General features: G+C 31.9%; 1 protein-coding gene across 1 annotated transcript in view; it reads left to right on the top strand.

Moving 5' to 3' along the window:
- The window catches only part of Snrk (SNF related kinase), a 73,875-nt gene extending 47,076 nt beyond the window's left edge, over positions 1–26,799 (top strand). The window contains exons 4-5 of the mRNA XM_035372681.2: positions 14,503–14,652; positions 14,755–26,799. Coding sequence (XP_035228572.1) covers positions 14,503–14,652; positions 14,755–16,213 — 1,609 coding nt within the window. The 3' untranslated portion in view covers positions 16,214–26,799. The remainder of the gene's footprint in view (positions 1–14,502; positions 14,653–14,754) is intronic.
- Positions 26,800–27,277: the final 478 nt, after the last annotated feature.

Below are 27,277 nucleotides of genomic sequence, written 5' to 3'. Positions count from 1 at the left end.
GTACTCTCCAAAATGAGATCAAGGCATCATGTGACCAGTTCTACCATTCACAATACACAAATTGCATTCAGTCCTTAACGACCAATGATAACAGTCTTTGGCGTGCGTCTGCCCGCCTACGCAAACACAAATCTCGCATTCCGTCCTTAGCAACGGACGCAGTGGTGGCTCACACAGACGCTGAGAAATCCGAACTAATTGTGGACTCTCTTCAAACACAATTTACACCACATAATGAAGGAATTTTTGCGAACAACGCAAATTCTTTCCCACAAGATGTTGAACGCTTCCTATCCTCTCCATTTGCGAGAGAAGTACAATACACATCCATGAGCGAGGTAAGTGAATACATTACCAAGCTCAAACCCAAAAAAGGCCCTGGTATGGACTCTATTTCTAATCGTATGATTAAAAATTTACCCACCAGTTATCTATTTTTCTTAGTAATGATTATAAATTTTATGATACAGCATGGCTATTTTCCTCAAAGCTGGAAACAAGCACTCATTGTGCCTATTCCAAAGCCTTTCAAATACTCAAAGTTATAGACCTATCAGGCTCCTATCTTCATTATCAAAGATATATGAATTTGTGTTACTTAAATGCCTGAATGATTTTCTCCGAAATCACAACGTTCTAATTGATGAACAATTTGGATTTCGAGTAAAACACTGCACTACGCACCAGCTGCTGAGGACAGTGGAGTTCATTCAGGAAGGGTTTCGTAACAAAATGCTTACTGGCGCTTTATTTCTTGACATAGCCAAAGCATTTGATAGGACTTGGCATATAGGAATTATTATCAAGCTCATACGACTTGACATTTCGGCCCATTTAATTCACATAATTAATTCGTACCTCAGTAATAGATCTTTTTCTGTGCGAGTTAATTCTTTCATTTCGGCACCCCGTCCTATACTCAGTGGCGTCCCGCAAGGGTAACTTAGGCCCAACTTTGTTCAACATTTTCATCAATGACATACCAAAATCACCTAGTATCACTCTTGCACTTTATGCAGATGATACGGCCATCCTAGCCCAAAGCAAAAACCTTGAAAACTTGGTTCACATCATTCAGAGATATCTCTTCAACCTTGAGCACTGGCTCATCACTTGGAAAATTAAAATTAATGTTGCAAAATGCTATGATCTTCAAACGTAGCCCCCTCCCATACCCTTCCATTAATTTAAAGTTTTTCGACGACTATGTTCCCTGGTCAAATTCTTACAAGTACCTAGGAGTTGTACTTGATTCAAAATTACGCTGGCACCTTCACATTGAAAATACTCTCAATAAAGCAAAAGGTGTTAGAGCCCAACTTTACCCTTTATTAGCTCGAAAGAGCCATCTGTCAATTAAAAACAAAATTCTTCTCTATACATCAATAATAAGACCTGTCTTCATGTATGCATGTACAATCTGGGGTACTGCTGCAAAAACTCATGTGAAGAAACTTCAATCTTTTCAGAGTAAGACCCTACGTATGGCCCTAAATGCAGCCTGGTACGTCCGTACAGATGTGATTCGTTCGGACCTTAACATTAAACCTGTTGATTATCTTATCAAAAAACTTAGTCAAAATTTATTCCTCAAAATTGAACAGATTGATAACCGAGCACTTCAACAGATGCCAGCATATGATCCATCTATTCGCAGCTCACAGAAGAGACCGAGAGCCGTGATTGGCCGAGAGTTCGGCATCTACCCACCATCAAAAAGAGCAAGACACGCCCTCACAACATCATTTCCAGCTCCCGCACCATGAAGGAAGGACGTCTCTTCGACGAGCTGCCATATAATTGCTTATTCTACATCCAGCACCGTCTAACAAGATCTTCAAGCAAAGTTATCAATCTGTTCTCTTAGAATCACATCTCCCGCAGGTTTTAATCTGCCTATGAATATTTTCACCGCTTTCTCTTATGTTATTTGCACTAACCAACACGCGCCACATGCCAATGAGCCTATTAATCGTAAACTCTTTCCTATCTGCTTTTTGCTTTAGTGTTTTGTATCATGTATAAAAAATTATAAAAACCAAAAAAAAAGTATAAAATATAAAAGTACAAAAAAATTATAAAAACCAAAAAACTTATAAAAAAATTAATGATGTTTAAGTTTTTAATTCCTAATACTATCCTTAAACTTTCTCAAGCCTGTGGCTCCCTCTGTTGAGCATCAAGCAAATTACTTGTGCGAATTTTTCCTATTCCTGCTCACTTTTAGTATTTCTGATGTGGAGGTACATGGTTTTGAACCATAGGCACTCCGAAATCTGCAAATCATTGGCATTATTGGCTCAATCCTTCTAGTTCCTGCTTTCCTGGCACTTGGGTGTGCGGTTTCCAGCCCCTTCAGAAGGATGCGTGCAGTCCAGTGAATAAAGTTCCTTGGTTCCTTCCTATCCACAAAATGACTGTTCCAGAATAAGTTCCTTGATTCCAGAGGCTACCATGTGAGTGATTGCCGTGGGCAGCATCCATGTTCTTCAATGAAGGCGGCATTTAAAATACAGTCAAAAGTCATTAATTCGGACACCCATAATCCGGACCTCAAAGCTACAAACTTTCTGCGCATGCGTCGCGTTCACGCATGCGCACAGGCGTTTACGAGAGCGCGTAAGACCCTTACGGCTGCGAATGTGTTTGTGCGCATGCGCGTTTAATGTGTAACGGAGTTATACGCTAAGCTAAAGTTATCTAATTCAGTTAATGTTGCAGATTGCGTTGTTCCTTAATCTTCGAATTGGATCCGGCTTATTTTTTTTTGCAGACTGTTAGAGCAATTTTATAAAAGTAAGCTTGAACTTTCGATTATGTCAAATAGAATTTCCGATATATATTTACTACAAAGCGAAAGTATGTTTTGAAATCCGAAATCTGTTTATCAATTTCACGCTGGGGATTGGAAGTTGATCTGTCAACACTATCCTTATCTTCAGAGCAGATGTTTTTATTTTATTTGGATTATAATTCCGTACTAAGTTTAGTACTTCATCTCGATGTACTCTGTCTTTGATATGATTTAAATCAAGTTCCTCGTCATTATAATTCGCTTCGGATAGTGAAGAAAGTGACCCAGAGGTTATTGAAAACGAAAACATTTCGATTGACAAATTAGTCGGTATTCTCAACACAGCAATTATAGGACTTGAACAGCGGAACTTTGTAACTAAACAAGAAATTATGTCTGTTTCATAGAATTAAAGAGAAAGTATTATCACATGAAAGGAAGCAACTTACATTGAAAGAAATGTTTAATAAAGTAAACAAATAAATATTAAGCTCTTTTTTTTTTTTTTTTGTAAATTTTGATACCCTTTAGATCATAATTGTTCTTTATTTCATAAATTACGGTTTCATATTTTTAATTTTGTAATTTTTGCATGCCATCTTACCAGATTTAAACTGATGATCTATAATCCGGAATCGCCGAAGTCCCGACGAGTCCGGATTAACGACTTTTGACTGTACGTGAGCGGTGATTCCTCGTTTTCAACTAATGCAAATGGAGTTAGGACGCTTTTAAGTGCTTTCAAGAACTAGATTTAATTTTCAGGTGTTTTCTCGACCATTGATCATGGACTTTTTGAATGCGTAGCCAACTTCATTTTGAGGCCGCATAATTACTGTTTAGGACATTTTTTTTTTGTATTGAATGCCAGTGTTTTTGGAGACTAGGTAAAAATATTATTTGATGAATGATGGTTATATTATATTTTTCCTAAGACTCTGATATTGTTTAAATTTATTTTCTGTGTTTTTATTCTTTATTATACTGTTAATAAATTGGTTAAGTTCGAAACCTTTTATTGTCTTCAATGTCTGCACAACATATTATCTCAGGGAACTTTTATTGCTACTATTGCTAAATGTTTAATTTTTTTTAACTTTAAATTTTGCTTTAGCATCATATATATATATGAGGGAGTCAGAGTTAGTCATTTTCCCTGTAGACTCCACATCCCTGGTAGTGATCCAGTCTCGTAAAGCAGTTAAATTTTGTTTGATTAGCAACATTTTCTGTTGCTCCGGTAGACCCTGATTCAACGCGTCAATGATAACTTTGTCATCTAATTTTAGACTAGCAAGCACATTTTAACTTTTGTTGGAAATACTTGTCGATATCATGGAATTTAAGAGTAAGTAACCACAACAAAGTCGCTAAAGGTAACAGTTTCTGCGGTTGAAAAGTAGGTGAGGAATTTATCCTTTAGAGCGTTCTAATCTAAATCAATCCATTCTCTTAGATAAAAAGATAAGGCCTAACCTCGAAGGTATTCGGAAAACACCAACTTATCCTTGTCACAATAATTTTAATGTCTACATACTTTTAATGACTTTTTTTTTTTTTTTTTTTAAATAAAAAATATTTATCTACAGGAATATCTGAACTTTGACCATCGAATACTGCACACTGAAATTTATCCACACTCACAGAAACTATTTCTAGAGATAATTTTGTTTGTGAGCGGATCTCCATTGTTAATTTTTTACCTTTTGTTGAAAAATTTGCAAAATAAAGCACTGAAACTTGCACTAAAACACACTTTTTCTGGGGAATTTGCATTAATCGCACTGATCACAATATTGAATCATTTTACACATATCATAACATTGAAAAATTAGCGATAATCACCCTTGAATCGCAACTTTTCTAAAGAATTTCCAGCACTGAAACACAAAATTGAAGGACCAAATTTGAAGACATGCGCAAACACTTCGCTAGAATTTTTTTCACTCCACACGTTAGACGAATTCTTTCCACTTTAGATGACCTTGATATATTTTGAAGACATAGAAGACACCATTTCCTTCGGTAGATGAGCACACAATAGTATCCCCCCTTTTTTTAGTATTATTATTTCTTGTTTTCGCAGTCACTTAATAGCAGAGTTCAAACCAGTTTGGGAAACTTTCACAGGTTGATCCTGTCAGACTTTGAAAACCCCTTCCATATCACGTTTGTTAATGAGGCCATCTAGTGTGAGAGCAACGATATTGAATAGAAAGTGGGCCATAAGAATGCTTTTCTAAAATTTGTCTGCCTAGTTTTGAAACGAATATTTATATGATTTTATACATACATATATATATATATATATATACAGTATAAAGTCCTTAATCCAGACCTCAAAGCTACAAACTTTCTGCGCATTTAATGTATAACAGACAGTATAAGCTAGGCTAAAATTATCTATTTCAGTTAATGTTGCAGATTGCGTTCCTTATTCTTATTATTTTTTGCAGACTGTTAGAGCAATTTTACAGAAAGTAAGCTTGAACTTTTGATTATGTAAAAAAGAGTTTCCGATTCTGGAGCTGCCAAAGGATCTACAAAGTGAAAGCATTTTTTGATGTCCATCAAACAAAAAGTGGAATTGCTGCAAAAAATGGATAAAGGCATGAAGAAAATAACAGAGAGGTGATTTGTTTCTCTAACCATTCCGAAATATGTTTATCAATTTCCGCTGCTCTGCACAGGGGGGGGGGGCGTCGCACCATGCAATTAACTGGAAGTTGATCTGTCAGCACTATCCTCATCTTCAGGGCAGATGTTTTTATTTTATTCGTCTTATAATTCCTTATTAAACGTAGTGTTTTGCCTCGATGTACTCCGATATGATTACTCGTAAATCAATTTCCTCGTCATTATAAATGTCACGAATACACATCAAATAGTTTTCTGGTTACAATTTTCTAATTTCGACTATGCGTAATGTATGCATTACGCATGCGGGCGTTGAAAGAAATGTTTAATAAAGTAAACAAATATTAAGCTTTTTTTTTTTTTTTTTTTTTCTTTTCTTTCAAATTTTGATACCCTTTAGATCATAATTGCTAATAATAATTACGGTGTTCATAAATTACGGTTTCATATTTTTAATTGTATAATTTCTGCATGCCATCTTACCAGATTTAAATTGATGATCTATAATCTGGAATCGCTGAAGTCCCGCCAAGTCCGGATTAAAGACTTTGTACTGTATTAATTATCTTGCATCTTTGTAAAATCATGTCAAAAAAAATACGGCAGTAAACTGTGGAACTTCACAAACTATGATCCAAGTATGGCATTTTATTGATATTTTTGAGTCATGTTATATAAAAATCAAATGTAAAGATTAGAATCCTATGCGAGGACGCGGAGGGTGTGAATGTGTGAACATGAAGGTGTTTCAGAATGTAGTTGTTTTGCAAAGAATATTTATGCTAAGTAGATGCAGAACCCTTTTAAAATCTTTATGAATGCAACTGTGGTTCTTTCTATGCCAGGTTATGAACTAATAAGAACTCTAATTGATTTTGAAGCATTTTCTTTGTAATTGTTCTTCAGATATACACTTCTGTAAAAATCAAGCAATTCTAAAATAAAAAGTAAAAATTAATTGTGCTTTATTTCTTCAGACATTTTCAAGCTTATCTGAAGATGAATTTTTAAGATTATCTAAGAAATTCCATCTTGGATAAATATTACATGAATTATTTTTAAATTATCCCTTTATTATTATGTGACTAATGAATTCAGGATGGGGGATCTGGATTGTTCTTAATGCTATAAAACAAGACACAGGTCTACAAGAAGTACATACTTATCATGTTTATAATACTAAACTGCTAGGTAGGATTTTAAAATTTTCAGCAAGGAAACCTCAATGGCAAAAACTTGTTCATTCTGGGCATCATCTCTTTTGGTACATAAAGCAGATTTTTAATGTACAAGAAAATAGTAAAACATCATCATTCATCCATGTCTATTTACCAGAACTTCTAACAGCATTGAAGTATGGTAACATTGAAGGTGGGCTATATAAGAACTGATACACAGCTGAAGAAAGCTATTTCACTGTTTTACTGCTTTCATTTTTCTTTTATCAGTTATGTAGTTAGCGATGCTAAAAAAATGCATACTTTACTTCCGTGTTAAACAGTGAATTTCATGCTAAATAACCATTATCCTATTATGATTATAGTGTTTTCTGCAGTTTGTCTAGAAAATTTATCTTACTGCGGGTTTTTTTTTTTTTTTTTTTTTTCCCAGTTTGCGCCAAGAATAATTTATTTGGCAAACTTCTTAATATATAGCAACTATTTTCCTTTCCCTTCCATTGTGCAGGAGCAGAAAAAAAGTAACATCGTTCTTACCTTTTACCGGGAAAAAAGTCAGATCGTTCCTGCTTTCAAATAATTTTAACAAAGTGCCTATAAACCACATTTGGGGTTATTATCCCTTTCAACAAATATGCCAAATTTCAAAATGCACCAATATATAAATTCACGTATATCTTATATCTTCAGAAATTTTGAATAAAAAATTCTAATTTTTTGCAGGCATGCTTAGAAATACATCTACTTTAAGATGATGGTAAACATTTTATAGGTTATAATACAATTTTTTTTTCAAAAAATTTATAAAAAATATTTAAAAATACAAATTTTAAAAATAAATCATAAAAATGGGTGAATTTTATTTGGAATGAAATTGAATTTCGAAATGTGAAAGGAAGAACCAAATAAGTTTAATAAAAAAAGGTATTAATAAATATATACCAAACTCAATTAACATTGAGGCGCTAATTTTTTAAAAAAATTTGCCAGTTTGGCATAATTTGAGCTGTAGAATTGAAATATGGGGAAAAAATGGCATGTCATTTCAGAAAAAATCTGATTTTGTGTCAGATTACCTATATTAGAACAGTGCTGTATATAAATCTAATATATATCCTAAGTTGCATGAAAAACGCTAGTTGATTTCGTCACTCGGCCCATTAGAACGGTAGATATATAGAACTGCCCCCTTTTTTTTTTTCCACACTTATCTTTCTGTTATTTCTAGTTTATAAACAATGTATAAAAGACTAAAATAAATGATAAACCTTTAAAGTAAATTCAGTGTGCTGTTATTAATCCTCTGTTTCACATCAGGTTTTTACTACAATAAAAGTGTAATATTTTTCTCCCACTGAATGGAGAGTGTTCTTTTTTAATTTAAATAATGATTTAATATATACTTTAGTCATCAAAATTAAAGGATAATGTCGGAAATAAAATGTAGCTGATACTTATTATTGCATTATTAATAGATACATAGTAAGGTGACTAATGCATTCAAGTTATATCTTCTGTTAGCAAGTATTCTGACACCACATATGCTCTGTCAGGTTGAGCATTATCATCCATTAGACAAAACTGTGGGCCAACAGTATCCCTAAACAGGTTCCAATACCCCATTCGCATGTCTCCAAGCAGTTACAGAACCTCCTTGAAAGATATGCAGCTCAGTGTGGTTATGCGTCATGATTCTTTCCCAAACTATAAATTGCGGTCGTGAAAACAGGTTATTTCATGGACAAGAGAAGGCAAGTTGTTCCTTCCTCTCTGTAGATCAAAACACATCTAGAATCGCTGTTCAAACTGTATCTGGACTTATCAACAAACAGTACTTGGGCCCAGTCATCTTGGCTGCATTAAATATGATGATGGCACGAGTTTAAACGGACCCATATGCAAACTGGAGTGAAGTGGAACACAAAAAACTTTTTTTCCTCGCATACAATCCAACCTTGTTAATCCTTCGTACAGCAGTAGAACAGCTAATTCTAGTTCCTGTGCATGGCAGCATAAACGTCTAAAGCCTAATCCCTTGTAGTAGCTTAATGGTTTCTTTGAGCCAACAACAACAGAAAGATGTCTTCTGATGCAGTTGTTGCTCTTGATCACCCTTCACCAGGCTGTCTATCAATTGATCCAGTACTTAAAAAGCAGATCCAAACTCTTAATATCATACTTTGAGGGATATTCAAATCTTGAGTGACTTCCATGTGTGTTTGACCTCCCTCAATTCTGCCAATTACAGTCAAAAGTCGTTAATCCGGACTCATCGGGACTTCGGCGATTCTGGATTATCGTTTTTTCCGGATTATAGATCATCAGTTTAAATCTGGTAAGATGGCAAGCAGAAATTATAAAATTAAAAATATGAAACCGTAATTTATGAAATAAAGAACAATTATGATCTAAAGAGTATCAAAATTTACAAAAAGAAAAAGCTTAATATTTATTTGTTTACTTTATTAAACATTTCTTTCAATGTAAGTTGTTTAAGTTGCTTCGTTTCATGTGATAATATTTTCTCTTTAATTCTATTAAACAGACATAATTTCTTGTTTAGTTACAAAGTTCCGCTGTTCAAGTCCTATAATTGCTGTGTTGAGAATGCCGACTAATTTGTCAATCGAAATTTTTTCGTTTTCAATAACCTCTGTGTCATTTTCTTCACTATCGGAAGTGAATTATAATGACGAGGATTAAGGAACTTGATTTAAATCATATCAAAGACGGAGTACATCGAGATGAAATACTACACATTTAGTAAGGAATTATAAGCCAAATAAAATAAAAACATCTGCCCTGAAGATAAGGATAGTGCTGACAGATCAACTTCCAATTCATTGCACTCCGCGTCGTTTCCCTCCCCCCGCAGAGCAGCTTGAAATTGATAAACATATTTCGGAATGATTAGGTAATCAAAGGATATGCCTTTATCCTTTTTTTTTTTTTTTTTTTTGAAGCAATTCCACTTTCTGTTTAAGGGACTTCGAAACATACTTTCGCTTTGTAGATCCTTTACTTATTAGTAAATATATATCGGAAATTCTATTTGACATAATCGAAAGTTCAAGCTTACTTTTATAAAATTGCTCTAACAGTCTGCAAAAAATAATAAGCCGGGTCCAATTCAAAGATTAAGGAACAACGCAATCTGCAACATTAACTGAATTAGATAATTTTAGCTTAGCTTATACCGTCCATTAAAGATTAAACGCACATGCGTAAACGTATTATGCGCATGCGCACATGCATATTCGCAGCCGTAAAGGTCTTACGCGCACGCAACTGACGCATGCGCAGAAAGTTTGTAGCTTTGAGGTCCGAATTAACGACTTTTGACTGTATTTGCCATTTTTCATCTTCGCTGAAATGATTCCTTTGAGCCGTGACAACTAAATACTTACCACTCTCAGAAACTTTAAACAAAACTACAGACCAGAATTCCAGCATACGTTCGTTCATTGTCACAAGATTTGCATATTTCCAGTGCTACCTATGTGCAGAAGTGCAATTTTGTGTTCAGTTTTATTTAATAAAGATAAATAATTACAGCACTAGTTGCAAAATTAACCTAACAAGGAATTATGCAAAATTAACCTCATTATCTTTTAATTTTGATGGCCAGTGTTTAATGATTTATTCTGTTCTTTTGATTAAACTGCTTGAGAATGTTGGTCATTAGTTAATAACACTTTTTAGTAGGTATAATTTGAGTTATTTCTCTTTGCCTCTGTTTGTGTATATGGGTTTGTTGGTTGATTGGTTTGCTTGTTTGTTTTATTCTCTTAGATTAATTGTGGTTTTGCATTAAGCATGAAATTCATCCCTCTTACCCAAAAAATCAAAAGTTGACTGTATTTTCCATGCTTACTATATTATCTACTTACACATATTCTTTTCTTAGTGTTATGTATATTAAAGGTTTTTCATGTAGCACACAACCCGGAGTTTTATTTGTCGCATTACTTGGAAACAGTGGGTTTTCCAATATATATATAGATGATGTTCACACATTTTTGTAACGATTTTGCAAACTTTTGTTAAAAAAATTATAAAGAGGAGTTTCAAGTATCTGAAGCTCACCAGCGGCCGAGCGGTAAAGTCGCTGAACACGGGTAGTTCGTTCCGAGGTTCGAATTCTGCAAACGGGCTGGCTGCATGCACGTTTTCGTGGTTTTCCTCATGTGTAATGTGTATACAAGCCAGTTTCCCTTAGAAAGTCCTCCACGAGGGCATCCCTTCTCTTAGGCAGATAGCTGTCTTGGCTTTGCCATAATCACACACACACTCAAGTATCTGATATGAATAAGGCTCAGTAGTGGCCGGATAATTGGGATTGAGAAATGACTGAAAATTGAGTTACAAATTGTCCCATAAATCAGGCGAAACTTTTGCCAAGAAGTATGTTTAGTACCAGTAATAGAAAAGCGTGATGCCTCAACAATTTCATTAAATCATTGCTTTGATTTTATGCAATCTTGATCCTCAATAAGCCAGTTTATTTTCTGTAAGGAGGGATATAATTTAACTATTTCACTGTTTTCATCTTATATTTTGAGGAGGGAATTTGCAGTTTTTCACCTACCTTCCATAAAATAGCAAGCAGAATATTTTCAGAATTGCAGTGCTGGTTATACTGGTGCACATACTCAGAACATTGAAAGACCCTGGCATTAAAAAATACTGCAAGCAACCAGTTAGATTCATCTTTAAGGATATTTTGATGAATTTACGGATTATATATATATATATATATCTGTAACTTGTATCTGTTAATTGTGTGATTATCAAACTAAATAAGGACTATCTGTTCTGTCAAACTTTTGCCAGAATGACTATTGAGTGTTTGGGGAGATTTCCAGCTGTCATTGTTGATGGGAAAATGTTTAAGTGCCAAAACTGATTATAAAAATAAATGAACCAAACAAAAGCCATTCTTATTCTGCATTTTTCAAACGTTATTGGATCTGTTTTATTTTACAGTATGATATATAAGTATTATGAGTAAGTGTGTTATAAAAAATAAATAAGAGGGATATTAGTGGTTGTGATAATACCATATTTACTCGCATATCTTCCCCCTCTTCATGAATTATTGATTTTAATCCTTGAAACTCTGGATGGGAAAATTAGTATACAGTCAAAAGTCGTTAATTCGGACACCCATAATTCGGAATAATCTATAATCCGGACATCAAAACTAAAAACTTTCTGCGCATGCGCCGCGTTGACACATGCGCAGAGGCGTTCACGCGTGCGCGTAAGACCTTTTACGACTGCGCATATGAGTGTGCGCAAGTGCAGAATACGTTTTAGCGTGCGCATTTTATGTATAATGGACGTATAAGCTAAAATTATCTAATTATCTATTTCAGTTAATGTTGATGATTGCGTTGTTCCTTAATTTTCGAATTGCATCCGGCTTATTATTTTTTTGCAGACTGTAAGAGCAATTTTATAAAGGTAAGTTTAAACTTTCGATTATATCAAATAGAATTTCCGATATATATTTGTTAATATGTAAAGGATCTAAAGCGAAAGTATGTTTTGAAATCCGAAATCTGTTTATCAATTTCACGCTGCTCGGCGGCGGGCGCGTAATGAATTGGAAGTTGATTTGTCAGCACTATCCTTATCTTCAGCGCAGATGTTTTTATTTTATTTGGCTTATAATTCCTTACCAAATGTAGTATTTCATCTCGATATGCTCCGTCTTTGATATGATTTAAAACAAGTTCCTCGTCATTATAATTCGCTTCCGATAGCGAAGAAACGTGACAGAGGTTATTGAAAACAAAAAAATTTCGATTGACAAATTAGTCGGTGTTCTTGACACAGCAATTATAGGACTTGAACGGCGGAACTTTGTAACTGAACAAGAAATTATGTCTGTTTAATAGAATTAAGGAGAAAGTATTATCACATGAAACGAAGCAAAACTTAAACAACTTACATTGAAAGAAATGTTTAATAAAGTAAACAAATAAATATTAAGCTTTTTCTTTTTGCAAATTTTTATACCCTTTAGATCATAATTGTTCTTTATTTCATAAATTACGGTTTCATATTTTTAATTTTAGAATTTCTGCATGCCATCTTACGAGATTTAAACTGATGATCTATAATCCGGAATCGCCGAAGTCCCGACGAGTCCGGATTAACGACTTTTGACTGTATATCATTTTTGAAGAAAGTGGAGTAGAAAGTTTTAAATGCACACTTAATGCATTGCATTTTACTACTTATAAATACATTATATGTTGTTACCATAAGTATCAAGTTTTTAATCATATCCTGAAAAGGATAGGAAAGGGGAATGTATGGAGAAGAGAAATGTGGAAGTAAATACATTGTGTACTTTATAAAGTTTTAAAAAAATGGTTAATGTTTTATTTTTTTAATTAATTAATTAATTTTGTTTTATTTTTTTTAAATGTTGTACTTCTTAATTGCAGTTAGTCGCGCGAATAAGAGGAGTCTGTTTTACTAGGAACCAAAGCAGTAAGGAAAAAAATTTTGCCCAAGCTTAGGTGCCATGTGGAAAAGGGGGGAACTGCCTATAAGTATTGTAATTTTAATAGAAATATATTTATAAAAAAAATCTTTATTTTCCAAAATACAAATTCCCCTTTTTTTTCCCAAAATAATAAAAATTTTTCAAAATACAAAATTAAGAAAAGATTGTATTTATTTATGCCTGTTCAGGCAGTTTAAAGTGGAGGGCAAAATTCCTCTTCCATAACAAAATGAAATGACTTCATTTTCACTTGATAGTGAATTGAAAATTATCATAATTTTGAATCCGGAAAAAAAATTCATTGTCTTGCAAATTGGAAAGGGTGCTGTTTCACTATTTTCCAAACAATAAAAAATCTCTGTGTGGTGTTTATTTTTTAATAGTAAAAATGTAACTATTTGAAATTACTGTTCAAAAGTTTTTTTCTTCTAATAACAGTTTTTGTATTATAACAAGTGGCTTACTAATCTTAACTTTCATGTTTGAGGATCTATGTAAATACATAATCTATAGGTAAAGAATTAATAAATTATACTTGATCTATATGTAAAGAATAGATTTGCTGTTATCACTCAGATTCCTTACACAAGAGGTACAACATTTGTAAAATTTCATTACATACTTTTTTTTTTTAACCGCAACCAACTCCTTTACATACAATATATACATTACATATTTTTAGTGAATAAATGTTATGTGAATAAAATTGGATGTATGGCCTTTGAGTACTGTTTTCAGATATATAATTGTGCACACCCAAGACAAGGGTTTCTAAAATACATTGGTTTCTAGATTTTTTTTTATTATTATTATTTTTAATTAGTTTAATTCTTGACTTGTTTCTCAAAAGACTTGTTTAGTATTTTCCTTTTTGAACTTCTTAAATGTTAATTACTTTTGGTTTTGACTTTTACCCTTGCCTGCATGAATGACGAAACACGAATTGAATGATTGGAGAGTTAGGTTTGGAGGCAACTTCCCCTTGATAAGTCTGTCTCCTGCCTACTCAACGGTCATTCACATATGCATTTTTTTAAAAAAATTTTTAACTTAATTTTAATTTATTAAATTAGTAAATTTATTTTCATGGATTGATTTTGCACTTGATTTGCTTATGCTTCTGAATTTAAATGATATTGCAGATTAGTTCGAGTATTAAATCTTTTATATGTTTGCACATTTTTTTAAAAATTATTTTGGCTTTTTTCCTTTTTTTAGGATTTAAATTTGCTTTTTTACTTTTATACGTATTTGTTAAAAATTAGATTTAAATTTGTTTAAATTTAAATATATATATATATATATATATATATATATATATATATATTATCCAGGTAATGCAGTAGTAAATAAGTTTTAATTTCCTTTTTCAGAGCTCTTGATAAAAATGAATATAACCACATCACCGCAACATATTTTCTCTTAGCTGAACGAAAACTTCGTGCCCAGCGTCAAGAAAGAGCCCAAATGATCAATAGTCGTATTTCCAGAACTGATCTTTCTCCAGTAGCACTGACACCAAGGTTTTTTACCGAAGTTTTTTTTCATTTAAAGTTTGAATTCTGTTTATTATATTTTTGTTTCGTTATAACATGAACATAATTATGTTTTTCCACTTTCATTAGTGTATCTTCAGCCGTTCCTTCACCTGCTCAAGAAAAACCAAATGCTTCAGTGGAAGGGCTTCTTTCACCTTGCATCCCGTCCAAGACTCTTCAAGTTCATGACTTTACTCCTCGATTTGGTCTAGTTGACGTTTCGCCACGTTTTCCTGCAGAAACTTATGCCATTTCTCCAGGTGTACCTTTGCAACGAAAGTGTAGTATTGTGAGAGAGGAAGACGATGCAGGTAGCACTGCCAGTGGTGCTTCTTCACCAGCTAAATCTCCATCTAATGATAGTAAAAGTTTAAAGGAGCAGCTTGCAAAACTAGAAGAAGATGGAAATGAAGCCTCAAATAATTGCACAAATATAGAAAAGAATTCTCCTGTAGCTAGACCATCATTTTCTTTGCCTGTAACTAATCGTTCTGTTTTACTTCCTCCAGTTGATAACAGAGTTTCAAAACTTTCTGCGACGTGTTTAGAATCGACGTCTCGACGCAAAAGTGCAGGTCACAGTCGTAGGCTTCATTCTGTTCAAAGCTCACCTCAGTTACCTTTAAATGAAATTAATGAAGATAAAGATTCTGAAAGGACTTTGCGACTTGCGGCAGCTAGGAAAAAATATGTTGGCAAATTACAATCTCGTAGTTCTGTAATTTCACACGTTATGATAAAAATAATGGAACAGCATCACAAAACTGAAAAGTCTAGTAAAAATTCTGATTCGGTTGAAACTGGTGACAAGAAATCAAATACGTCCAGTGAGGATGGAAGTAAAGATAATTTAGGGGACAAGGATTTAAAATGTGTTTATCCAAAACCAAATTTTAATTCCAAAGATGAGTCCCTTGAAATAAAAGAATGTAACAGTTCTGATATCTGTAAGGGCCAACAAATTAAGAAAACTGCTTTTGCACATTCTGTGTTTTCTACTGAAAGCACTGATAGCTTAGATTTTTTATCTGATGATCAGCCTCGCTTAACAAACTCTATGAGTTGTGGAGACTTGTCTGCTGATACTGGCCAGTTTGTTTCTCATGATAGATCCATTATAGTCAGATCAGACAGCATTTCACTAACAGAGATTCCACAATTATCATCAGATGAAATTGTAGAGGAAAAGCCCCGTCATAAATCGTGTGTAGATAGTACTCTTAATAGGTATACATCTTCTATTGGAAATAGCCTCAGTTTAAACAGTGGTCTTAGCTCTCTGCAGAGGCATAAGTTGAATCTCAAAGGTGACCTCCACTCTTCACAGCCAGATAAGATTTCTGATAAAAATGGACGAGTTTCTACATTAGGACGTCTAGTTCATTCTGGAAGTCGTTCATCTAATAGACAGCGTCTTGACATCAATCAGAATGGCTGGCGTAAAAATGAAAGGAAAAAGGATTTGTCTGGAAGTGGGAAGAGTAGGGGAAGCCAGCAAGCAGTTGTCGATATGAAACTAGCTTCCAAATGTTGCATGCTGTGTTAACAAAGATTTATCTTGTTAAAGTAGGAACTTTGTGAAATTGACTTTTTAAAAGTTTACTCTCTCTCTGTCTCTGTTTAATGGAGTCTTCCGTGAGAGTTAGTAAATCAAATCTTTGTTATTAATAGTGTCTCCTATAACAACCAAACTTGTTGGAGAAGCTCAAAATGCTGTTATTGCTGTCAGGCAAAATGATATTTGTAGTAGTTCAGAAATATACTCTAAATGCATTTTTCTGCATAGTAATACTATAAGTTAAAATCTTTTGTTGAAAAAGGTAATCAAATCGATGCTAGTGTGACTTATTTGAAACAAGTTAGCTTTATTTCTTTGTATGATTATATGAAAATTTTTCTTGCCAAATGTTGATAATTTTCTACTGAGACACCCCTTTATTTTTGCATTTGTTTGTAACATTTAAAAGTTCTAAAAACCAGCCTCTCAGAAACTAATGTTCATTGTATATTATATAGAAGGTTATTATTGTGAACCATAGTTAGAAAAACTGATGAAAATTCATAAATACAGTATAATTAATGCTAAGTTTTGTAAAAGAAATTATTACACTTTTTTCTTGCATGTGGAAATCAGGTTCTTGCCATCCATTTTAAATATCAATATTTTGCTTCTTCAAGATTCACATGAAAATATGGATGACAATATCGTCATTATTTTTGTTTCATGTTTTTAAGTGATTGATATTTCTTCATGCGTCCTACATTGCCTCTGTTATGACAGATTAGGCAGCTTTTCATAAATTTTAATCTTGAGAGGCCTTTACATAATTGTGTTTTAAGACATCTGAAATTGATGTATACGTTCTGAAAAGAAATGTATTGTGAAAATATGAGATTTTAAACTATTAATTTTAAAGTTAGTTTATTTTTTTATTTGAAGTTTGTACATTTTGAAGTATTTTAATTAAAGGACTAATATTTGAAAAAAATTAATTTCTTTAAATGGAGAATTATTGTTCAGTTGATTTTTTTAAATGCAGATCAAGTGTAGCACTTTAATAATAATAGAGTAGAAGACTTAAATTCCGTGCAACTTCAGGAAAATTAGCCGATAACAAGACAAAGTGTTGCTGAAAAATGCACATATAAATTATGCTAATGAATTCAGCAAACTGCAAATTTCTAAGACTGCAAAATTTTAAACTAAAAATTGGATGTAAGGGAAATGCCAATGGTGGGAGGTGCTTTTTACTGCTTTTTCCCGGGAAAATTGTTCTGAAGTGAAGAAATTGAGTTAAAGCAGTGACGCTGACTACCGTAATGGTGGGCCCTAGTTCAAATCCCGAAGAAGGTATGGGTATTTGTAAGTGTGTAGTACGGTCAAAAGTCGTTAATTTGGACACCCATAATCCGGACATCAAAACTTCAAACTTTCTGTGCATGCGTCGCTTTGACGCATGCGCGTAAGGCCTTTACGGCTGAGAATATGCTTGTGCGCGTGCGCAAAATACGTTTACAAGTGCGCGTTTAATGTATAACGGACTGTATAAGCTAAGCAAAAATGATTTAATTATCTATTTCAGTTAATGTTGCAGATTGCGTTGTTTTAATCTTCGAATTGGATTCGGCTTATTATTTTTTGCAGACTGTTAGAGCAATTTTATAAAAGTAAGCTTGAACTTTCGATTATGTCAAATAGAATTTCTGATATATATTTATTATTATGTAAATGATCTACAAAGCGAAAGTATGTTTCGGAGTCCATTAAACAAAAAGTGGAATTGCTGCAAAAAATGGATAAAGGCTTATCCTTTGTTTATCTAAACTTTAACGTTTGTTTATCTTTAATGCGGTGGCACCGCGCAATGAATTAGAAGTTCATCTGTCAGCACTATCCTTATCTTCAGGGCAGATGTTTTTATTTTATTTGGCTTATAATTCCTTATTAAATGTAGTATTTCATCTCAATGTACTCCATCTTTGATATGATTTAAATTAAATTCCTCGTCATTATAATTCGCTTCTGAAAGCGAAGAAAGTGACAGAGGTTATTGAAAACAAAAAAATTTCAATTGACAAATTAGTCGGTATTCTCAACACAGCAATTATAGGAGCGGAACTTTGTAACTGAACAAGAAATTATGTCTGTTTAAAGAATTAAAGAGAATGTATTATCACATAAAAAATGAAGCAACTTAAACAACTTAAATTGAAAGAAATGTTTAATAAAGTAAACAAATAAATATTAAGCTCTTTTTTTTTTTTTTTTTTTTTTTTTTTTGTAAATTTTGATACCCTTTAGATCATAATTGTTCTTTATTTCATAAATTACGGTTTCATATTTTTAATTTTATAATTTCTGCATGCCATCTTACCAGATTTAAACTGATGATCTATAATCCAGAAAAATCGATAATCCGGAATCGCCGAAGTCCTGGCAAGTCCGGATTAACAACTTTTGACTGTATCTGCACAGTAAGGGTACACTCAAAATGCTCGGCAAGCCAAATCAGAGTTTTGTGGTAGGGGAAGAGGAGCAGGGACCCTTGGACTGCCCCCCCCCAAGTTTTTCCCTAAAAGTTTGAGTGAATCTGCACACTTAGTGTGGCAGGACTATGCCAGTATAACCATTGACTATGCCAGTATAACCATGCGTGAATTTTTTGGTGACCAGGCCTAAAAATTATTTTTCAATCAACAAGGCCTACTTTGCTCGTTTTGCCTGTTTTCCCTAGAGGTTTCTTGATTTAGGTGAGTTGAATGTCTGGCATGGAGGAGCGAGGCTCTCCCAGATTCTCTATTGTAGGAGTGATGTTCTGCTCCAAGTTAAATTATATGCTTTAATGTTATTTTAATAAATATTCTGCTTTGTACTGTCAAGGAGTTAACTGCAAAGCCATTACACTAGCCAGCTTCTATCTGGACCTGTTTAACTGTTTATTAAACCTGTGTTTCAGTTGGTGTACTCTTGAGTTTTAACTGGGTTTGGACTTTTGGTGTCATTTGAACAGTATTGGTTTCCATAATTCAATATTGAAGCAAACTGATTATTATTATATCTACTGATTATTGCTTTTGTAACTGTTGCCAAATAAATAGTTTGCCAAATGTTTATATCTTTTATTGAAGGACCTGCTGCTGTTTATAATCAAGCACAATTGCAGTAAATTTAAATTGACTTATTTACTAGTTGCTATACTCTGAGTTTAATTGGTAAAGTTTGGAAATTGTGTAGACTTAACGAATGATAAGAGCACCTTGCGTAAAATTATTTGTATGTAGTGGGTATATTTATGATGAGCTACAGGCAGTCTTTGATTTTGATGTGATGAATAAGTAGTTGGAATTTTCAACATTCTTTATGAACAAAACTAAATAAATATATTATTACAAATGTCAAATTCTGCATTGTCAAAATTTTCCCACAAATAATTGTGGTGAAAAAATGAATTTAGAATAACAGAACTGTGCATTAGGAAGTAATGGCTTTGTTTGATTTGGGGATCTGCCAAGAGCCAAGCAGTTATTGTGGTTATATTGTGGCTAAAATATCAGAAAAACTCATAACTGGAATTTCCCCCCCCCCCAAAATGAAGCTTGTACCAAACTTTCAACATGCATTTCTGGAAGTAAGTGATTTATGTAAATCCTGGCTTTGTTGTGGAGATGACAGTATATAATGATAGGTGTATCAATGTAAATACATAAATATATAAATTAAGAGTTTTGTGATTTTTTCTTTTTATGTTAAGCATTGCTCATCAGTTCTTTTAAAGAAGTATTTTAACTTCATAAATAATTTTTTAATTTTTTTCTGTGTGGCTATGTTTAAGTTGGAATTTGCTTTTACAAAAAAATGTATCAAAAAATGGCACTGAGATTTTTTTACAAACAGATGGGATTTGTTTTAGTTTGCTTCATCGAATCTACATACTCTCTTAAATCTCATTGACTCTTCTTAAATATTTTCATTTGAGACAGATAAAAATTAGAAGATAAGTCCTGTATTAGTTCATCTTATATCTTGGCAGAAAAGATGCTCATTTTTCACTGACAATATTTTATTGGACATTATGATAAAATGCATTTTTGTTCCTTTTGATAGAACATCTTGCATGTTTTTCATATAGGTCAGTTTCATAAAATAATATTTATTAACTAAAATGATAACCCCCTCCACTTTGTGGTGGTTAGCAGGTTTCTACACCATTGAATTGGGCTCTGTAGTAAGGCCAGGACATTTGTAACTATTCTAATATTCCAATCATATATCTGCTCTCAGCCATCACAACAAAGAATCATGCTAATCCTATATTAAGTCAATTAACTTCATAATCTTCCATATTATGTATTACTGTTCATTCAACGAAAGTTAATTCTGACCAACTTGATACTAATGTATAAACTTAAAACAAATGGTTAAAGCATGGGGGCATTTAAATTCTGATGAGCAAAAAATTTTTAAGAGGTTGATGCTAGGAAAGAGAATCATCTGAGATGGTGTCTGTCAAAACTGGGGGCAAGCCCTTGTGTTTTGCATAGATTAGATGATTAAAATATACAGTTATTTTCACATCTTTTATTTAAATTATTGCAATGCAAATATTGTATTTTGCATTCTTATTATGTTAAATAGTAATTACACTACTAAAATTTAAATGAAGAGTTCTGAATTTTATTGCAATAAAAGTAAAACTGATTTAAATTTTAATACTTTTTTTTAAATCCATTGATGGCCCCCCCTAAGGCCAGAAATGGTGGCCATTTTATTGTGGAGACACTAATTGGTGACCACCATTGCCTTTTATGAAAGGATGTACAGTTACAATCATGCCTTTCCGGGATATGAACCTGAGCCCTTTAGTACCGCAGTAGGTTCTCCTAACCAGTGTACCATCTGGGCAGCAATTTTAATGTTGTGATTATATCCCTGGCATTTAGGAAAAAGAAATCCAAGAATCCAGTTTTTTTTTTTAATATGTAGGTGAGGTATTTAAGTTAGTCTGGAGTTTTGCTGTATTTTCTTAATATTAAATAATTTGTCAATTAAAAAAATACAAGTGATATCATGTTAATAAATTTCATCTCAAATAACACAAGTGATGTTTTCACTTAAATTTTATACTTGTTTAGTTATGTGTTACAGTGATTGTATGAGCGTTTTATTTTTAAATTGTACAGATTTGAGCAATCAGATCTCACTTACATCTTCCATTTTACCTCATTTTGGTCACTGAATTTCTTTTTGAATTGGTCACATTTAAATTTGTTTTGAAAAGTATAACTTATATAGGTTATAGTATATATATATATATATATATATATATATATATATATATATATATAAGGACAACTATGGAAGTTGCCCAAATGTAATCCATATTAGAATGTCCCAAAATTAATTGATCTGAGTGTATTACTTATATAAATTATTCTTGTTTTAGAATGTGTGTTGTTTATAAAATCATTAGAGCTGAGTGACATAAAATTAAATTCTATATAATATTTTATTTATATCATCTTAATTTTTTGTCTATTTTTAACAAGTCTAAGATAATAGTAGTATATAGTAATAATTTTGTCTTTTCTTCCAGTTTGCAAATAGAAATAGAAAAAAAAAAAAATTGTAATGCATCTTTTAATTATATTCCTTTTTAAATTTCGGGAACTTTTAATTGAAGTCTTTTAATAGCTTAATAATGTAGTGCTGTCATTTTTATGATACTTTTCGTATTTGTTAGCATTTTAAACTTTAATATGGTCATAACATATGCCAACTTGTACAAGCATCTTAAAATACATAACATCTTGAGCATTTTATGTATGGTTTTTATTTTTATGTTATTTTGTAAGGTACTTTCTGATTATAAATGCTGCCTATTAAAAATGGCTAAGTCATTGACAAAAAATATTTGTGGTTATCTTTAGGGCTATTAAGTATTGTTCTGTTTATAAATAATAATTAAGCATTTTGTATGAAACAGGAAATTTTTTTCCAAAAAACAAAACTCTGTATTGCATATTTATTTTTTTTTTTACAGTAAACGTTCATCAAAGTGACATCTAAATATAAAGCATGTTAATATATTTATGCTCCAACACATGTTGTATGTGTACATGCAAGTCTATTTCTTCAAGAAGAATAAGCCTTAAACATGAATGTTAAAACTGGGCACACAATTAATGAGAAAATACCTTCTATAGTTAAAAATGCTGAAATGCCATTGTGTATCAGAAAATAGCACAGTTATTTAATGAAGAAAGTTATATGGTTATTCAGCCATATGTTGATAATGTGGACTATCAGTCCTAAGAACTTGTGCATATGTATGAAAAACTGAAGACTGGTTGATTCTTTTTTATTTATTTATTTATTTATTTATGGATGGATTTGTATTGTGAAAATTTTTATTTTTGGAAGGTTTTTGCAATTGAATTCTAATTGGCTCCATAAAATTTTATTGTTGCATAGACTTTAGATCCTGTATGAAAGTTTCAATTTCATATTTAGATAATCTATCATACTGCAATCTGTAGAATACTATGAATGTTTCTTATATAATCTTTGAATTAGGTTTGCTGGAAAATTCTGTCCAGTAATAATCTTCACCTATAAACTGAGCTTGAGCCATGAATAAGAGAATGCTATGTATATGATGTGATGTCCAATTACCAATATATTAAGAGATTTTGAAACCTAATGAAAAGCTCAATTTGGAAAGGTACTCTCAGCAAATGGATGATTTAAACAAAGCAGTCAAAAAAAGAGGCCGGTGGTGTTCATTAAAAAGCACATCATACTGCATCATAATAATGCCTGATCTCATGCTACTTTGGTCACTTGTCAGAAAATCATAGCTAGGGAATTCTGTCGCATCCACCATACTCCCAGAACTAGACTATCATTTATTTTAAAATTTTTTGAAGGCAGAAAAATTCAAAACTGAAGCAGTTGTAAGCCAACCACTACTTGGGTTCTTCTCTAAGGACAAGACGTTTTTCAAAAATGGTATTTACAAATTGCCATCAAGCTGGCAAGAGGTCATAAGTAATGATAGAAATTATATTTTACAATAAATATTATTAAAGGCATGAAAATTATGTTATCTTCTTTCACTTCCCAAATGGACGGAATTTTCTGGTAAACTTATAATTATGCTTGAGTTTTTACTTGATTATTATTTTACGTGAGTTATTCATCATAGATACTTTGTAGATTAAGGTAATAAAAGCTATATTAAGTATCCTATCCCCTTTTTATTATGTATTTGTGCTTTAAAGGACATATTACAAATTCTTTTAGGATTGTTGAAGATTTTAAATGTTCTACCATCTAATTGAAGTTGAGAGTAGGCCTAATGTCATGGGCCTATTCTAGCGCAGTTGCTATTCCATTTTATTATTCAGTGGAACAAGTTTTTTAAATTTTAATAATTTAACTACTTTTATTATGTGTACATCTTAAAAATAACATTTTTTGGAAAATATTTGTTTCCATTTTTTTGTTCTTCCCGTAGATTTTTCATCATAGCTGAACATGTACAATTTAGCATTTGGTTTTCTATAAAATCTTATAATTACTGTATTCTCTTTTATTATAATTTTTTAATAACTACTCTGAGCTATATATTGTGAGGTACAGCTCTTTTTCTAATGAAGTTTTCATTAGAATTTATTGAACTATTTGAAAATACAAAAATATTTTGATTACAGTAATATAAAAAGTACTTGAAAATTGAATTTGTCACCTGCCTTTTTCCTATCTTTTATATGCAAGGAGTTTTGAATATTAAGTCTATTTACGTGTTTTATTTATATAAGCTTCTAATATAAGAAGTAAAAAAAAAAAAAGTTTATTCTAACTTATGTATTTAACTTTGTAATATATTAAGTTCTTTTGTATAGTTGTATAAGTTTATTGTGTATAAAAATTTGATGTATTTCTTTAGAATAATTTTATTGTATTTTTATTTAAATTTTTAATATGTTATAAAATATTTTTAATTTTGTATCTCTTATTTTTATCAATTATGTAATTTTTAAATTATGTCATTTTTTTCATTTAAAAGCTTTTATATTGAAATATAATATTTACTTCTTTGTTATAAATGTAACAGTTATGTGCTGTTTAATCTTTTTGTTTAGTTTTAAAAATCTGAACTTAAAAAAGTAGAGAACTCTTAAGAAATTTTCTGTACCAGTTATTGAGATCATAGCATTATATATTAATTTTTAAAGTAAACCAGTTTTATTTATGATTCACAATCAATATACTTTACTTGAATTCAATTTAATAAATAATATTTTTATTTTCTTTAAAAATGTATTGTTTAAGAATTTAAAAATTTTCAGCTAAGAGTAATCCTTTTTAAGGGAGAAATAGGAACTTAAAATTAACAATTAACTTTTTTAAGACAATAAATATTGCATTAGATATTTGAATTTAAATATTTTAACCATTATTAGTATTTGGGATTTATAATTAGTTATTAATTTAGCTCTTTCACAGTGAGGATTGCCTTAACATACGTAGTTGGCAAACGTTCATCAAAATGACATCTAAATATAAAGCATATCAATCTATGTACGCGCAAACACATGTTTTATGTGTACGTGCAGGTTAATTTCCTCAAGAAAAATAAACCATAAACATGAATTTTAAAAACCGGGCACACAGTTAATGATAAAATACCTTCTATAGTGTTCAAAATGATCAAATGCCAATGTGTATCAGAAAATAACACTTATTTAATGAAGAAAGCTGTTCATTCAAGTATCCAAGCTTAGTGTTTTTTTCCTTTGTGTTAAGATCTAAGAGCTCATTTTTCCAGATTTATTGAATAAGTTAGTCATTCTTTTATAGTTGTCTGAGTACGTGTTCTAATGATATAAATACTTCTTACTCTTTTGCTTAGTATCAAATACGTCTAGTTGCATGGCCCTGGTTTAGCTGATTTGCTTTACTGTATTCAATTGCTATTCTGCCAAGCACACTAAGCTATCAGTACACTTAACATCCTGCATGCTTGCAAGAACTAGAAGCATTCTAGGCAGCTACTTGCTAAGAGTTGTCCAGACTAATTTCAGTGCATACACTTTCACAGAGTTCTTCCTCAGAGACAGCATGTTGTCCTCCTGAAGACCATGCATAGTAGTTCATTTGGCCCTAGGGTCTCTGCTCGTCTTCTCAAGGCAAGAGTTAAATCAAAGACTTCCTCAGCATATCTGCAAACAACTCAGCTCCTCTATCATTATACTGCATCCTGCAAAAACATCATTAAAAAAAATTCTTTCAGGGGAGGGCATTTGTTTTGCAATAAAACTTCAGTTTGCTTACAAAAGTTCACTCCATGTGCTAATGTTGTGGAGGAGGATGTGATTTTTGAGCTGCCACTAAGTGTGTGCTATGACTGGTGGATTTGAGTTGCATGCAGCTCGAATTTTATGTTCCCTATGCTAGGAGCCAGTCCTACCACTCAGTCTTGTTCAGTTGGTATCTGTCGTTGCAATTCTGCCTAAGGGGTGAAACTAAATTGTGGTAGTATATCTCAAAGAACAAAAATGAGAAGTAACATTAACATTCTTGAACAGAAGTTCTTAAGTTGTGCATTTTGGGAATTTGGAAAGAACAGAAAGTTTAGAAGTTAATCAATGCGAAAGAGTTAATTATCTGGGTCACTGTTTTGTTACATTTTAATTTAGTAAAAAGAATTCCTGTTAAATAATGCTAAAATTTCTCATGTTGTAAATATTTATTATTTCTAAAACTTTTAAATGTGGCAAAATTTGTATTCTAGTACAATTATATTTTCAGAAAAATTTACTGTTTTGATATGCTAGTTGACAACCTGTTGATTTTGTGTGAAATTTTGCTCCCCCCCTTTTTTTTTACGTATTTAGCTTAAAAGCAAATTCTCATTCTAAAATTTTAAAGATACTTTTTCTGTTGCTTTAATTTTTCTCTATTGTATTGTTTATTATACTTTTCTTGAAAAGGGGGGGAAAATGTGTAAATGTTTAGTTTTTTTTTTTTTTTTTTTTTTCCTGTGATGGTTTAATGATAGAGGCTGTGTAAAATTACTACTAGGGGGTGTCTCTTTTGGTTTTTTAACAAAAAAAGAGTGCCAAATACTTTTCTGTATTCTGAAAGTATTGCATTATATCATATTTTAAGAGTGTTTTTTGTGTGTTTTTATTAAGTGTGCATGCAAGTATGCCTTGACACTAGAAGAATTTTGTCATGACTAAGCAAATCGGAGGTTTGTTTAACTTTGGGACACTTTGGCAGCTTTCTCACTGGTCAGATCAGGTTCTTACTACCATACACTTCAGTCATTGTGTTAATACTGTTTGTAAATTAAAGAGTCTTAATATTTTTATTGTTTGTGTTTTGTGAAGCTAAGAGTGGATAGTTATTTATTAATCTCAATGTGTACATTAGAAATGTTTTGTGACTTTGTTACTTGAAGGGGAGAAAAAAACCATTATTTATATTAGTTTTAAGTATTGTCAAAAGCATCTGTCATTCAGTTTAAGTAGGAGTAAATAAATTAACCAAGGATTTAATTTGTTTCTCTGATTTAACTGTTTCAGTGTATTTGAACAAAATGAAATATATTTAATTTTGTATTATATTTTGCCATTTTTACTGTGTTACTGTTTATTTTTATTGTAATTTACACTGTTTCATTTAAAAATTACTGTTCAAAAATATATCTGTTTTCAAAACAAATGGACATATTAATAACTACACTGGTGCGCAAAACGTAAGCAACAATTATTCTTTTTGCCATAACTCCATGAGAAATCATCTGAGACACATAAATTTCAGAAATAAGAGACAGCATTTTGTATTTAAATTATGACGAAAGCATAGTTGCACAAAAATGAATGCAATGCATACAGTATGGAATCGAAGAACAAAAAAAAAAAAAAAAAAAAAGGCTTTATTGAACTGGTAGTATTTTTGCACATGATTGTCTGTACAAGAAGAACAACAACAAGCAGATGCTCCATAGTATGGGTTATGCCCTCCCCTTACTGCAATGGTTACTTTGCACCATCTCTCCATACTCAGTATCAGATTGTCCAACAGATCTTGAGTAAGAGG

The sequence above is a fragment of the Stegodyphus dumicola genome, chromosome 2 (assembly GCF_044657685.1).
Source record: "Stegodyphus dumicola isolate Sdum_Otavi_A_Nest chromosome 2, ASM4465768v1".
In the NCBI taxonomy this organism is placed as follows: Eukaryota; Metazoa; Arthropoda; class Arachnida; order Araneae; family Eresidae; genus Stegodyphus; species Stegodyphus dumicola.
The sequence above is the reverse complement of the archived record's forward strand: the minus strand, read 5'-3'. Positions and strand labels throughout refer to the sequence as shown.